This window comes from Haliotis cracherodii, unplaced genomic scaffold (assembly GCF_022045235.1).
Source record: "Haliotis cracherodii isolate W230 unplaced genomic scaffold, xgHalCrac1.p SCAF_14, whole genome shotgun sequence".
NCBI lineage: Eukaryota > Metazoa > Mollusca > Gastropoda > Lepetellida > Haliotidae > Haliotis > Haliotis cracherodii.
In genome coordinates this window covers 25,812,925-25,828,320 of record NW_027266269.1, presented here as the reverse complement: position 1 = coordinate 25,828,320, position 15,396 = coordinate 25,812,925, and the positions used below count along the sequence as shown (strand labels likewise).

General features: G+C 43.4%; 1 protein-coding gene across 1 annotated transcript; it reads left to right on the top strand.

The window, feature by feature from the left end:
• The first annotated feature begins 9,935 nt into the window (after positions 1–9,935).
• LOC139460330 (transcriptional regulatory protein AlgP-like) lies at positions 9,936–13,175 on the top strand. Its single transcript, XM_071241822.1, has 2 exons — positions 9,936–9,958; positions 12,650–13,175. The coding sequence occupies exons 1-2, from the start codon at positions 9,936–9,938 to the stop codon at positions 13,173–13,175; spliced, it is 549 nt and encodes a 182-aa protein (XP_071097923.1).
• The last annotated feature ends 2,221 nt before the right edge of the window (positions 13,176–15,396 follow it).

The window sequence follows — 15,396 nt, the reverse complement described above, 5'->3', positions numbered from 1 at the left end:
TCTTAGCGCTAAGCTCCCATACTCTAACGTAGACTTACAATAGTCTTAGATTCTTTTGGAACCCAGTGTGGCCTCACCAAAATGGTCAAAGATGCGTCCGTTGTAAGTTTATTTAAATATGTTGGAAATTCGACAATCGTAGCACTTTCTTTACAGAAGACGTTATCTCATTAGTGGGGGCAACTATACATGGCTACAGCGATCCATCGATTCATTTCAATCGATCTTTTGATCCACTTCTCTAAAATCCAATCGGAACAAAGAGAAATTCCGTCACCAAGGCCCTGATCATGTGTAAGTTAAAACGCACATCGAGAATGCCTATTTTTAGCTCAGTCCAAGAACGTCACAGACTAAATATACAATAAATTCTCGAATTTCCGTCAGTAAATGAGAAAACATGGCGATAACATCTCTACCTCCATACACAATTCATCAAGGCGAGTATGTCAATGGACTTCTTTTTCCAGAGTGGTCTGATAGTAAATTATTCAGTTTGGATATCCCTGTCACATTGTTAGATTGACACGGGTCACGCACTATCGCTCACTGGTCATTGAAAAAAACCGCACAGCTGTTGTCTCTTGGTTGAATGAAATATATTGAATACAAATGTGCTGGCGATAAGGTGCCTCACTCTGGCAAGTCTGGGTTCGAAATCCCGGACGGCACTCAGCCCTCAAAAGTACAAGAATGTGTATTTTACTGAGAAAGTGTTATCCCAAATAAAACATTTGTTACATTTTACTGAATGGAGGATGACCCTCATGTTTTATTGTACTGTCCATCATGTGATGATAAACGACATGTTTTACTGCAGAAATGCAACGATGTATAGCCTAATTTTAACATGAATTGTTTGATAGGCATTACTTAGAAGTTGACGGATGACAAAGTAGACACAATTTATGACAACGGTGTATACCGAAACATCGCCTTTACAGCAAATAAACAAGTCGTTATCCATAAATTGTAAATAATTTCTAATATTAACATGTCAAATGATACAATTAAAACTGGTTCTATCTTATCAAGCCCTTTACTTGGTTATATATGTGCCAAAACCCGCAACCTTATTTGATATAAACGTAAGCAATTACTGTATCAAAGCTAGAAATCTATTTTTGTATTTATTGTATTGATATCCATTTCCTGTATATAAGATATGCTGTGTTATATAAGAAATGCTATGTTGTATAAAATATGCTATGTCATAACAAAATATTTTTTTGACACTGTCTCTCATAACTACATGCGCAGTGGCTCATGTTTGGTCACGTGAATTGTGTTTTATACATGTAAAAATGGAAAATGTGGTGAGACGTTAATAAACTCTGTGTGTGTGTGTGTGTGTGTGTGTGTGTGTGTGTGTGTGTGTGTGTGTGTGTGTGTGTGTGTGTGTGTGTAATTAATTTTGTGGCCTGGCTCCCACCGCTCATGAGAACAGTAGCTGTTTATGTCAGCAAATATATAATAATCGATGTCCTGGATCTTAATTCAATTCTTTTGTGTTTGTGCTGTATGACATTTTAATGATAAGCATGTTATGATAAATTATGTTTTTTTGTGTTCACATATAGTAATATGCTGTACAAGAGGGCACTGGGTGCTTATTAGATAGAGAGAGTGAGAGCGAGGGATAGAGAGAGAGAAGGGTGGAGGGAGAGAGAGATATAGAGAGAGAGAGGGAGGGAGGGAGAGAGAAATGAGAGAGATAAGGAGAGAGGGAGGGACGGAGTGACGGTGAGAGGAGAGAGGGGTAGAGAGAGAGAGAAGGAATGAGAGAGATATATATAGAGAGAGGGAGGGAGGGAGAGAGAAATGAGAGAGATAAGGAGAGGGGGAGTGGACGGAGTGACGGTGAGAGGGAGAGAGGGGTAGAGAGAGAGAGAGAGAAGGAATGAGAGAGATATATATAGAGGTAGGGAGGGAGAGAGGAATGAGAGAGATAAGAAGAGAGGGAGGCGAAGGAGTGACCGTGAGAGGGAGGGATAGAGAGAGAAGTGAGGGAGATCAGGAGAGAGAAGTGAGGGAGATCAGGAGAGAGAAGTGAGGGAGATCAGGAGAGAGAAGTGAGGGAGATCAGGAGAGAGAGAGGGAAGGGAAGGAGAGAGAGAGAGAGAGGGAGGGAAGAAGGAAGACATTGTCGTTGTGATACTATCTTCTTGACGAGAAAAAGGACGCCTTATCTACCCAGGTGTGGAGCATCAAGTTGACAGCTGTTCATTTTCCGTCAATATCAGAAATTTAATCGAAATAATTCAGCTTTAAAGAAGACAGGTTGCGTTCAATTATGCATGCTGATTGTTGCCCTACGTAGCAGTGCCTGTGCTTTCATATCTCAATCGATGGCTCTATATTATTTATGTGCACAAAAACTGCTTGTGGGAACGAAGTCTTGAAACCCAAATAATTATACCCTTTCGAAAGTTCAAACTCAGCAAAACGATTTTACTTATCTAAATGAGTCACGTAAACGTTGCAGGATAAGGAGTATCATTATCTCTACACCTTCATAAGTTCCTAAAGATCGGCCAACTCACCGCTCCGAAATGTTCTTACCTAATGTGGGAAGGTTGAAGCTGTAGCGAGCTACTGAGAGGGAATCTCAAAGAGATCACTCATGCAAGGCAGACGCTTGCTTGTGTGTCTTAGAACCCCGTGTCACAAAGTGCATGAGAACGTGTCACCAAGGTGATAGGCAGATGATTCATGTTGAAATCAGATGGAAACAAATTTATTGAGTGGCATGTTTCATTGTAAATATCTTGTAATGCGAGGTTTACTGACACCAGTCGAGTGATTATACAGGTATGGGCATCGCAAGTCAGCTGCAGCATGGCGAGATGACGAGTCTGGGTCAGAACAACCGGGGATCAGACCCATCGGAGACTGAGATTAGGATCACCCACCCGATCGGGGTACGATGCCACACAATCAGCCGACCCGTGAAGATCAGGGGTAGAATAGGTCTTCAGCATCCCATGCATGCCGTAAAAGGCGACTATGCTTGTCGAAAGAGGCGACTAACGGGATCCGGTGGTCAGACTCGATGACTTGGTTGATGCATCCCATTGCGTGGATCGATGCTCAGGGTGTCAATCACTGGATTGTCTGACCCAGACTTGATTATTTACAGACCGCCGTCATATAGTTGGAATACTGCGGCGGCGTTAAACAACAAACAAACAAATAAACAAAAACAATCAGTCACTCACTCCACTCCGCCTCTCCTTAATTCACATCCACGACGGGGGCAGTCGGGTAGCCTAGTGGTTAAAGCGTTCGCTCGTCACGCCGAAGACCCGGGTTCGATTCCCGACATGGGTACAATGTGTGAAGCCCATTTGTGGTGTCCCCCGCCGTGATATTGCTGGAATATTGTTAAAAGCGGCGTAAAACCATACTCACTCACATCCACGACGCTGGTGTTGCATTGAAATGAAATTCTACATCTGCAGCTAAATATCAAAGATGAACGTTTTCGTATTTTGTGTCGCCTTTCTTCACCGCTGTTTACAAGCATGGCCAAATTCGCGTGTGTCACAGAATGTTCTCTATACTGTATGAACTTCTGAGTCATTCATAATTCAGCTGAATTCAACACGATTCATACCAAGTCTCGCTTCGTCCGCCAAGCTGAAAAAAACTTTTTGTATTTTAATTTGTTTTGGATGAGGAACGTGCGCAAAAAACTTTTTTTTCTTATTTGATTTTTTTATTACCAAGGTAAGCCGTCCATGTCCACCTCAACAAACGGCGACGTCTTTACGACAATGTATTGGGCGTAGTTGTATCATAGTTGGGACGGTCTCACCAAAGCTCTTTCAACTTCATATTTCGATTACACTAAGTAACCTTTAATTGTTATTGCAGCTTCTCAAGAAAACAATTTCATGTTTTTTGTATCATTTACTTCGTGATGAAATACCAGATGTATCTCCAAATATATAATTCATATTTCCCTCGAGTGAAATAACACTTAAATGCCGGAACGACTTGTAGCTTAAATGTTTGATTGGTATTCTAGAAGGTGGTGAATAAATGATGAAACGTACAACATTCTGTACGCCATCTTCTGGTTGGAAACGGGGGCGGTCGGGTAGCCTAGTGGTTAAAGCGTTCGCTCGTCACGCCGAAGATTCTGGTTCGATTCCCGACATGGGTGCAATGTGTGAAGCCCATTTCCGGTGTCCCCCGCCGTGATATTGCTGGAATATTGCTAAAAGCGGCGTAAAGCCATACCAAGAGGGTAGAGTACAGAATAGGGAATTTCAGGATTGTAGATCAGTCAATCGCGTCTTAAATGAAAATGGGAAAGCAACCTATGCTGGCCGTAAAAGGCGACTATGCTTGTCGTAAGAAGCGACTAACGGGATCGTGTTTGACAAGCAGACTTTGGTTCTTTTCCATTTACTTCGGTTGTCTTTCTTGTTTAACGCCACTCGCACACTATTCCAGATATATGACGGCGGTCTGTAAATAATCGAGTCTGGACCAGACAATCCAGTGATTAATATTATGAACATCGATCCACGCAATTAAGAGAGGGGGGGGGGGGGGGGGTGGCTGGAGAGAGAGCATGGGACATGTAACAGAAATTGAACTTACATGTAATAAAAGCGGGTTTTGAGTGACTTCAATCAAACGTGATGGAACTGCCATTTTGCCATTTTTTTCTTAAACCAGCGACATATGTCTAAATAAGTATGTCAGGTCCAACTGCAATTTTGATTCAATTTTCCAGATCAATGATCACATCATGTTAACTGAAAATGAAGCCAACCCTAACAACTCCGCTGTTTTGTCGTCCTACAGACACACTCCAGCAAATGCATCTAGACACACGAACTGAACTCCGATATTAGGTATTCTACCCTTATATCCACGTGCGACTAGAATAACAGATTATTGCCATTAATATTAATATATAACAGGGAGATCGGTTTCGCCGTTTATGAAACGCTACACCTGGCAGGGTCCTGAGTGAGATGAAGTAGTTGAAATGCAGATGGCGAGCACCACGTGGATGGACTTATATCCAGGAATAATAAAACCAGCACCACATGTTGCATTATGCCATCAGCGTCACAGGCGCATTGTTTTGGATGCTGGGAATTCTACAGCAGAGTTGAGTTAGGCTGGGACTATATATATATATATATATATATATATATATTGGGGGACAAGTTCTTCCAACTTAGAATGCCCTCTCCTTGATATTTCATTTTTTTCACAATTTCAAATTCAATATATATGCATACAGCACTATAAAGGAGACATAAAATGAGAGAGAGAGAGAGAGAGAGAGAGACAGAGAGAGAGGAAAGGGAAGGAGAGAGAGGGAGGGAAGGAGAGAGAGAGAGAGAGGTAGAGGGAGGGAGAAGTGAGGAGATCAGGAGAGAGAGAAAGAGAGAGAGATCAGGAGAGAGAGGGAGAGAGAGAGGGAAGGGAAGGAGAGAGAGGGAGGTAGAGGGAGGGAGAAGTGAGGAGATCAGGAGAGAGAGAAAGAGAGAGAGATCAGGAGAGAGAGGGAAGGGAAGGAGAGAGAGGGAGGGAAGGAGAGAGAGGGAGGTAGAGGGAGGGAGAAGTGAGGAGATCAGGAGAGAGAAAGAGAGAGAGATCAGGAGAGAGAGGGAAGGGAAGGAGAGAGAGGGAGGGAAGGAGAGAGAGGGAGGTAGAGGGAGGGAGAAGTGAGGAGATCAGGAGAGAGAGAAAGAGAGAGAGATCAGGAGAGAGAGGGAGAGAGAGAGGGAAGGGAAGGAGAGAGAGGGAGGTAGAGGGAGGGAGAAGTGAGGAGATCAGGAGAGAGAGAGAGATCAGGAGAGAGAGGGAGAGAGAGAGGGAAGGGAAGGAGAGAGAGGGAGGTAGAGGGAGGGAGAAGTGAGGAGATCAGGAGAGAGAGAGAGATCAGGAGAGAGAGGGAGAGAGAGAGGGAAGGGAAGGAGAGAGAGGGAGGTAGAGGGAGGGAGAAGTGAGGAGATCAGGAGAGAGAGAGAGATCAGGAGAGAGAGGGAAGGGAAGGAGAGAGAGGGAAGGGAAGGAGAGAGAGGGAGGTAGAGAGAGGGAGAAGTGAGGAGATCAGGAGAGAGAGAGAGAGAGAGAGATCAGAAGAGAGAGGGAAGGGAAGGAGAGAGAGAGAGGGAGGGAGGTAGAGGGAGGGAGAAGTGAGGAGATCAGGAGAGAGAGAGAGAGAGAGAGATCAGAAGAGAGAGGGAAGGGAAGGAGAGAGAGAGAGGGAGGGAGGTAGAGGGAGGGAGAAGTGAGGAGATCAGGAGAGAGAGAGAGAGAGAGAGATCAGAAGAGAGAGGGAAGGGAAGGAGAGAGAGAGAGGGAGGGAGGTAGAGGGAGGGAGAAGTGAGGAGATCAGGAGAGAGAGAGAGAGAGAGAGATCAGAAGAGAGAGGGAAGGGAAGGAGAGAGAGAGAGGGAGGGAGGTAGAGGGAGGGAGAAGTGAGGAGATCAGGAGAGAGAGGGAAGGGAAGGAGAGAGATCAGGAGAGAGAGGGAAGGGAAGGAGAGAGAGGGAGGGAGAAGTGAGGAGATCAGGAGATCAGAGAGAGAGAGAGAGAGAGAGAGAGAGAGAGAGAGAGAGAGAGAGAGAGAGAGAGAGAGCTGGGTTAACGCCAACTGCATGTCAAAGTCATGAGGGACATAAATAATGTTTTCTTAAAACACAAAAAGCACAGAAGAGAACATCATCAAAAATTATTATATACTATTTTCTAATAATTTGCACCTGGTGTTGTCTGTTCTAAATAAACTCATGTCCGTCGGCTTCGCGAAAATCAAACAAGAAATGTGTGTGCGAGAGTTGGGTTTTACACCGCTTATAACAGTATTTCAGTTACATCACAGAGTGTCACCTTGATGTGGGAGGAAAATCCGAAGTGATGGATGATGTCTTAGATGGAGCCCACGTGCACGGGGAACAAACCTAGAAACATAGGGCGACCCGGGAATCGAACCCACGACCACTAGTTTATGACGAGCCTAGAACGGACGCCTAGGACGATTGGACCACCTGTGTCCCTCTTGGTCTGGACGTTGATAATAATAATAATAATAATAATAATAATAATAATGATGATGATGACTACGACGATAATAATAACAATAACAACAACAACAACAACAATAATAATGATAATAATCATAATAATTAAAAAAAATAAAATAATAGTCCATTTATATTGCGCTATATTTCCTCACCACACATAGCGTTATTATTAACCCTGTGACAGGATCCATGTGCACTCAAGAATCATTCTCACCTCCCTGGGGAGTATACAACCCAAGCTGCCTGTTAGGCAAGATATTGTCATGTATAAGACTGGCACATTGTTCCTGTGTTGAGCGTGTATTCGTGCGCTGCTTGACCGATGCAGTGTAGTTCATGAAATTAATGCGCCTACAAATTAATGCGAATATTACCCCCTTATCTAAATGCGTCATGACATCAATGCGTGTAGCCCCCTTTTTTTGATATTTAAGAACTAATCATTAAACGATTATATCACACTGTAGAGGTTGAATTCTAGGACAAATTCATGCCAGCCAAAGAAAGTACAGTAAACTACGGTTATAACGAACTCAAAGGGACCACTAATTTAGTTCGTAATAACCGTAGTTCGTTATAAGCATATATAGGCCATATATACAACAAATGACCGGGACTTAAAAATAAGTTCGTTATATCGGTCAGTTCGTTATAAGCGTGTTTGTTATAAACGTAGTTTACTGTATACACAAGAATATTACACTTTACTCTGCTCATTACTGACAAACTGCGAAACTCGTGTTCCTTCACGTGTACGTCACCTGTTGTGAGATACTCATTGATATGATGCTACCATCTTGAGCAGAAAGTGTATGTTAAAGGAAGACTACTCTACGGCCTGTTGCTTATGAGTTGCGCCCTGTGTTTGTTTGTTGTTTAACGCCGTACTCAGCGATATTCCAGCTATATGACGGCGGTCTGTAAATACTCGAGTCTGGACTAGACAATTCAATGATTGACATCCTGAGCATCGATCAACGCAATTGGGATACGATGACATGTATCAACCAAGTCATCGAGCCTGACCACCCGATCCCATTAGTCGCCTCTTTCGACGTTGGATAGTGTGAAACGTTATGGATGTAGTTGTTATGTATATTTAAAATGCCGACCAAACGTAGGTATACATTTGAAATTTGGACAAAAATTACAAACGATGAAAACGTTACAAGGCTGAAGACAGTCGGGGCTGTCGGGTATCCTAGTGGTTAAAGCGTTCGCTCGTCACGTCGAAGACCCGGGTACGATTCCCGACGTGGGTACAATGTGTGAAGCCCATTTCTGGTGTCCCCCGCCGTGATATTGCTGGAAAATTGCTAAAAGCGGCGTAAAACCATACTCACTCACTCACTCACTGAAAACAGTCGCAGAAACACTGCAAACTTAAGGTCCAAACACAACTATGACACTCGTATTAAACATATGACCATCGAATAACCATTTTGTTGTTTCAGTTTTAGCCATAAAAAATGGTGTATACTTTCCATTGTCCGGCAGTTTACGATGGGGTGATAGCAGTTCTATTGAATACTATCATCATAAAGTCAATTTTGATAAAGACAAAGGGGTATTGAATTACTCGACTCTTGCAATAGCCCCTCCCATAGCCAGGGCAGATGGCTGAACTCGTTTTATTGGCACTGGTGTTTATGTATAGGCTAGTGATATAGGGAAGTTTTATTGCTATTGTTTTGGGGTGTCGGAATCCGATGTTGAAGTTAGATACATGTGATGATATGTTTTTAATTGCCATTGTGTGGGGCTTGATACATTAGATATGGAGAACATGTTCGTTTTAATGTCATTGTTTGTGGGTGGTGGGCTCAGAATTTGAGTTACATTGACAGTGTTGTCGTTAAACAAGTTTATATTGTGTTTTGTAATTATGTTTTATGGTTTGACTTAACTGGTGGAAATTCAGTTTTTGTGAGTGAGTGATTGAGTTGGGTTTAACGCCGCTTTTACCAGTATTAAATTCAGTTTTAAGGTCAATATAAGACTATTAAGGAATTATTATACTTTTGGTGCGACGTTGGAATTCTAAGATATTTGACTAAAACAACTGTAAATTAGGGTACCGTTCCTGCTACTGGAGCGTGCTGAGCATCGCTCTCGTGTTTCAGGCACCCAGCCTCACCTTAAACAGGTGGACAAGAGAAATATAGGTCCTGGGTTGAGAGCCAAATCGGGTGACGAGCGGACGCTTATCCTGCTGCCTACCTGCTTCTATTACTAAGAGAGACAGATCCGGGGTAGAATAGGTCTTCAGCAACCCATGCTTGCGTAAAAGGTGACTATGCTTGTCGTAAGAAGCGATTAACGGGATCGGGTGGTCAGGCTCTCTGACTTGGTTGATGCATGTCATCGTATCCAAATGCGTGGATCGATGCTCATGATGTCAATCACTGGATTGTCTGGTGCAGACTCGATTATTTACAGACCGCTGTCATATAGCTGGAATATTGCTGGTTGCGGCGTTAAACAAACAAACAAACAAACAAACAAACAAACAAAACAAAATTTAGAGAGACAACAGCGTGATGCCTTTTTGCCGTCCTATGGAACGTGCGGTCCTTACTCAGCGTGTTTCTTATCTATCGCAATATGCAATGAATACTTAATTCATAACTATATCGAATAGACTGTTGAAAGCAAGGCTTTTTATGTATATGGGAAGCCAAATATCATACTTGTTATACTTATAGGAATATTTATTCCAAGACCTCCTTACGATTAAATGGTCTGACCTACATCGCGGATAAATGATAGAAATGTGATATATATAAGATATCAGCCTGATTACCATGATAATTAGATAATCACTACCACTTTTAAAGTGTATGGAGCGAGTGTTAGCTTATCCTGCCACGTATACCAATGAGCGACATCCTCAGCGCCAGGTACGAACCGTGAATACCCGGGCAATATTAGCAACTTATGCTTATTAGAGGCGAGTAACGGGATCGGGTGGTCAGGCTCGCTGAATCGGTTGATGCATGTCATCGTATCCCAATTGCGTAGTTCGATGCTCATGATGTCAATCACTTGATTGTCTGGTCCAGACTCGATTATTTATAGAGCGCCTTCATATAGTCATATTGTTGAGTGCGGCGCTAAACAAACAAACAAACAAACAAACAAACAAACAAATCAGAGTGAAACCCAGTTTGTTGACACAACAGGCTAAAACTTGGATGGTTGACTGCTGTATTTAAGACGTTATTTTTTTATGGCTTTATCCTAATAATCAGGAATGAGGAAAAAATACGATTATAGTTTAGAGCCTGATCAAACTTTCTCACTGACGAGATTAAACTCTAATTAACACAAATAATTTATAAAACACAATTAACGTAAATTAAATCTCATCACGTTCACACTTATGTCCCTGCGGTAAGTTTGATCACCAAGCGGTGTTAATAAAGTTGCGATTTTTAAATTTGTTTTTTAAGTTGTTTATGATGATCATCAGGCGGTGTTTATAAAATATACACCGCGCCTGATGTTCAAACTTAAAAAGACTTTTTTCACCCACTGACCTGTAAATATTGACCTAAATTTATTACTCATACCGTCACCGGACAGTTTGTGAATGTGTCCCTGTGTAGGCGAATATATATTCTCTTACTTTTCTGGCACATTTCACGCACAAAACATAAGGATATTTTACAGACAGACCCTATATTTAGTTTCACATTCGATGTACGCCGAGTACGCGTTATATAAACAAAAAAACAACAAAAAAACCCAACAACAACAACAACAAACAGTGCCGGATTCGAAGTCAGTACTACTACAACTACTGAAGTCATGTTATTCTCCAGACACCTCAACACACCTGGCAGCCATTGTGTCCCAACGATACCCAGTCCGGGCTCGATCTCCGCGTGCTACAAGCATGGCGGTGCAGGGGGCGACGCCATGCCTCTCCTCATCGCCGGCAATATATTCTATAAACTAAATACTTTGCTAATATCCACCCCCACCCCCACCCCCTCCCCCACCCCCACCCCCACCCCCACCACACACACACTCATCGCATTACTGATACAATATCCTGTGAAGATCCGGGGTAGAATTGGTCTTCAGCAACCCATGCTTGCCGTAAATGGCGACTATGCTTGTCGTAAGAGGCGAATAACGGGATGGGGTGGGTCGGGCGCGCTGACTGGGTTGAAGCATGTCATCGATCCCAATTGCGTGGATCGATGCTCATGACATCAATCACTGGATTGTCTGGTCCAGACTCGATTATTTATACAGACCGCCGTCGTAGAGCTGGAATATTGAGTGCGGCGTAAAACAACAAACCAACCAACCAGCTGATATAATATTATTGCTAAAAGCGCGCCCGCTAAGTCAAGCATCGCCGCACAGTGTAAGCCGTAATACTGAGGTTAAAATGCGACATTTTCTCACTGATGAGATTAAACTCTAATTAACACAAATAATTTATTAAACACAATTTACGTAAATTAAATCTCAACACATTTACCTTATGTCCAAACGTTGCAGTTGTGAACACACATGTCCGCTACGACACATAGGAACAATTAGCCCATCTATGACCGTCAATATAACAACATCAAACGACGTCTCATTCATTAGTTATAACATGCATATGCCATTTTAACACCGGTGTTCTCAGCAGCGGCGGTGCCTTTGAAGTGGTGCCCCATCCCAATCTACTTCATCATCACGCGACCACCTGTCTCCGCTCCGTAACACGGTAATCCTCCGCGGTTGTAATTTAATCTTATTGGAAGAAGGGAACGGTCAATTAATGAGGAAGTTCAGAATTAATACGACTTTTCATCAAAATCTTCCAATGTATCTTAGCTTCCAGCAATCTGATTATTTCAATTTTTAGACTGTATTTGCTCTTTCAATCATTAACAAGCTCCCAAAAGAGTTTCCTAGTTGATTTTTTTATCGTCTTATAAACAGTCCCGCATTGAAAACACTCTCGTCATATTTTGTATCAAAGATTGAAAATAAAAATGGTTATTTTTTTCTAATACGTTGTATTTCCGTTTGGAATCATGCGAAATATCCTTGATGAAGTAGAGAAAAGTTTTAATTAAATCATAAAGTTCCAAAAGTCGATGAACGGTATTTTCTTTTATTAAAACTACCGTATTTCATCTTAAAGGTCAGTCCAAAAGGAATCCAGTTTTCACAATCTAATCAAACCTGTTTTGAACCGTGTTCGAACCTACAGGCAAGCGAATAGCGAATCATGACACGCCTAGGGGGCGCAACTCTGCACAGCGAATAGCGGCGTGTTTGATCACTCTTGCACCTGTGTGAGACAACAAAAGCGGGAGGTGACCAGTGAAAAATACCATTGGGTTGTCTGGTCCAATCTAGATTCCAAAATGAGTGAGTAAGTTGGGTTTAAGGCCGCTTTATACAGTATTTCAGTTTCATCACGGCGTGTCTGCTTGATGTGGGAGAGCGATATTGCTGAAAACACACAACCATCGCATTATCAGCGACCCCGAGCGTGGGGTGCTTGGGTCATGATCGCGCTCAGTTGGGGTCCTTACCAAACACTGAACAGGATATAGACGACACCCATGCGGTACCAGTAACGTGGATGCAGAAAATCAACCACACAGCTCAGCAAAGAACCAGCCAAACAACCAACATGTCATCCAGCCAACCAGCCAACCAGCCAACCAGACAGCCAGCAAGCCAGCCAGCCAACCAGCCAGCCAGCCAGCCAGACAACCAACCAGCCATCCTACCAGCCAGACAACCAACCAGCCAGCCAGCCAGCCAGACAACCAACTAGCCAACCAACCGACCAGCCAGCCAACCAGCCAACCGACCTACCTACCAGCCAACCAACCGGCCATCCTGCCAGCCAGACAACCAACCAGCCAGCCAGCCAGCCAGCCAACCAACCATCCATCCTACCAGCCAGACAACCAACTAGCCAACCAACCGACCAGCCAGCCAACCAACCAACCATCCTACCTACCAGCCAACCAACCGGCCATCATGCCAGCCAGTCAACCAGCCAGCCAGCCAGCCATCCTGCCAGACACACAACCAACCAACCAGTATGCTAACCAATCAGCCAGCCAACCAACCAGCCAACCAGTCTGCTAAACAACCAGGCAGCCAGCCAACCAACCAGCCATCCAGTCTGCGAACCAACAGCCAGATTACCCATACTCTCCATTCGGATGGAACTTTAAGACTCACTTGTAACATTCAAATTGAACTTTTCCCAAACGACAAACTCGTCATGCATTCTAGAAGCAAACAATCTTGACACAATCTTCGAAAAAATACGTCCACCAATCAAATTACATGGAGAACGCAATTTTCACCACAAGCACAACCGGACCAATTTGGTTCCGAAAAGCGATTACTTTGAATAATCACATTTTTCTAAACAGCTTCACCAATTTTCCCCACATTTTTCTTCTCCGCTTCGAAAAAAAATACGCACCTGTTTTCATCTGCGGGAGCTGGCCATGGAGCCGGATGAAATATTCATCCCCTGGTCCACTTGCAATACGTTCTTAGGAAACTTCATTACATCTAAGTACATTATACATAACCCGACACACTTGTGCTTGCAATGTTAATTTAATTAGTTTTGAAACGGTATTAGCTAGATTAACCGGAGCAAGCTTCCAGTGAAAAGTCTTATCCTGTGCTGGTTCGATTCCCCTGTGCATCAATAATAAAAACTAATCAGAGGGGTGACACGCACACAGATCGGGAAGGGCGGTGGGGGGCGTGTTGGCGGGGGGAGGGGTGAGGGGGCACATGTAGTGTCGGCTTCATATGTGAGTGGCGAGTATACCTTGGCTGGAGACCACATACGGATTGGGCAGGAGTGGATGGTGGTGTACATTGTGTGTAGTTTGTGACAGGAAGCGCGGGAATCGGGATGTGGGTGTCGGTAGGGGTGTTGGGTAGGATTTGGAGTGGGTGGTCACATTATGTGCGGTCGGTAGGATGTGGGTGTGTGTGTGTGTGGGGGGGGGGGGGGAGGGGAGTACGTAGGAGGGAAGGTGTTGAAGTGCGGTTGTATCTTATAAATCTTGTATTAGTCCGTGAGGTTTGTGTTCACGTTGACCTTGACCTTTGTAATGAGTCGGTGAGGGTTGTGTTCACGTCGACCTTGACCCTTGTAAGTATGAGTCGGTGAGGGATGGTGTTCACGCCGACCTTGATCTTCGTAAACATGAGTGGCTGAGGGTGGCGTCAACGCCGACCGTTACCCGTGATATTCTGTGTGAGGCTGTGCTAAACAATTCGTCAACAAATAAACAAGGAATGTAGTCTGTCAGCACAGACCAATCCTTTGACATAGCCTGTGTTTTAAACAATCGAATCTTGGCCAGATAAGCAGTCGAGTGTTATGTCACCCATTCTAGTTTTACGCCGCTTTTAGCAATATTCCAGCAATAAAACGGCGGGGCACACAAGAAATGGGCTTCACACATCGTACCCATGTCGGGAATCGAACCCGGGTGGAACGCTTTAACCACTACGTTACCCGACCGCCCCATGTTTATTGCAAACTTGGCCTATGAAGATTTCTGCTCTGAAATGCTTCAATTGATTTTTATAAATAATTTAAAAGTCGAAATAAGTGAAATTATGAAATCTCTTGCACTAGTAAAACACCAGCACCAAAATCGCATTACCCGTAACTCTTTCAACAGGGATTTTGAAGAATACTATTCATTACAAATCAAATGAAGCAATTATATAAAAAAAGTAGACAAATGTCCATCCAGTTGATCCTATAAATACTGCTGGAGTCGGACAAATTACAAGGCGTGTACAAAAAAATAGGGTATCGGCATGAATTCACTTCGTGTTTGAGAATAGAGCCTTGACCAGCACTGTACCATTAGAAGATGCACTACGGCAAGGATCGGCGCTAGGCCCCTTCTTGTCTATACTGAACATCAGTGATATGGCCGAAGAATGGATTTTGTGACAGTTGAATCACTTTGGGTAACCTTCCACATCAAGCCGATGCCCTCTGACATAGCTGAAATGCCGATGTACTCACTTATCCATCTTTTAGTGTTCGATCAACTACTCTCGGAGAATTGGGGGCGGTCGGGTAGCCTAGTGGTTAAAACGTTCGTTCGTCACGCCGAAGACCCGGGTTCGATTCCAGACATGGGTACAATGTGTGTTGCTAAAAGCGGTGTAAAACCATACTCACTCACTCGGAGAAATGGTGACAATGAATAGTATTGATTTGTAAATAGAGACGTAAACGTCACACTCCTTTGTTTGAGGAGATAGCTTTTAGATAGGAAATTCAATTGATGTTTTCAAGCACAAATTAATCAAT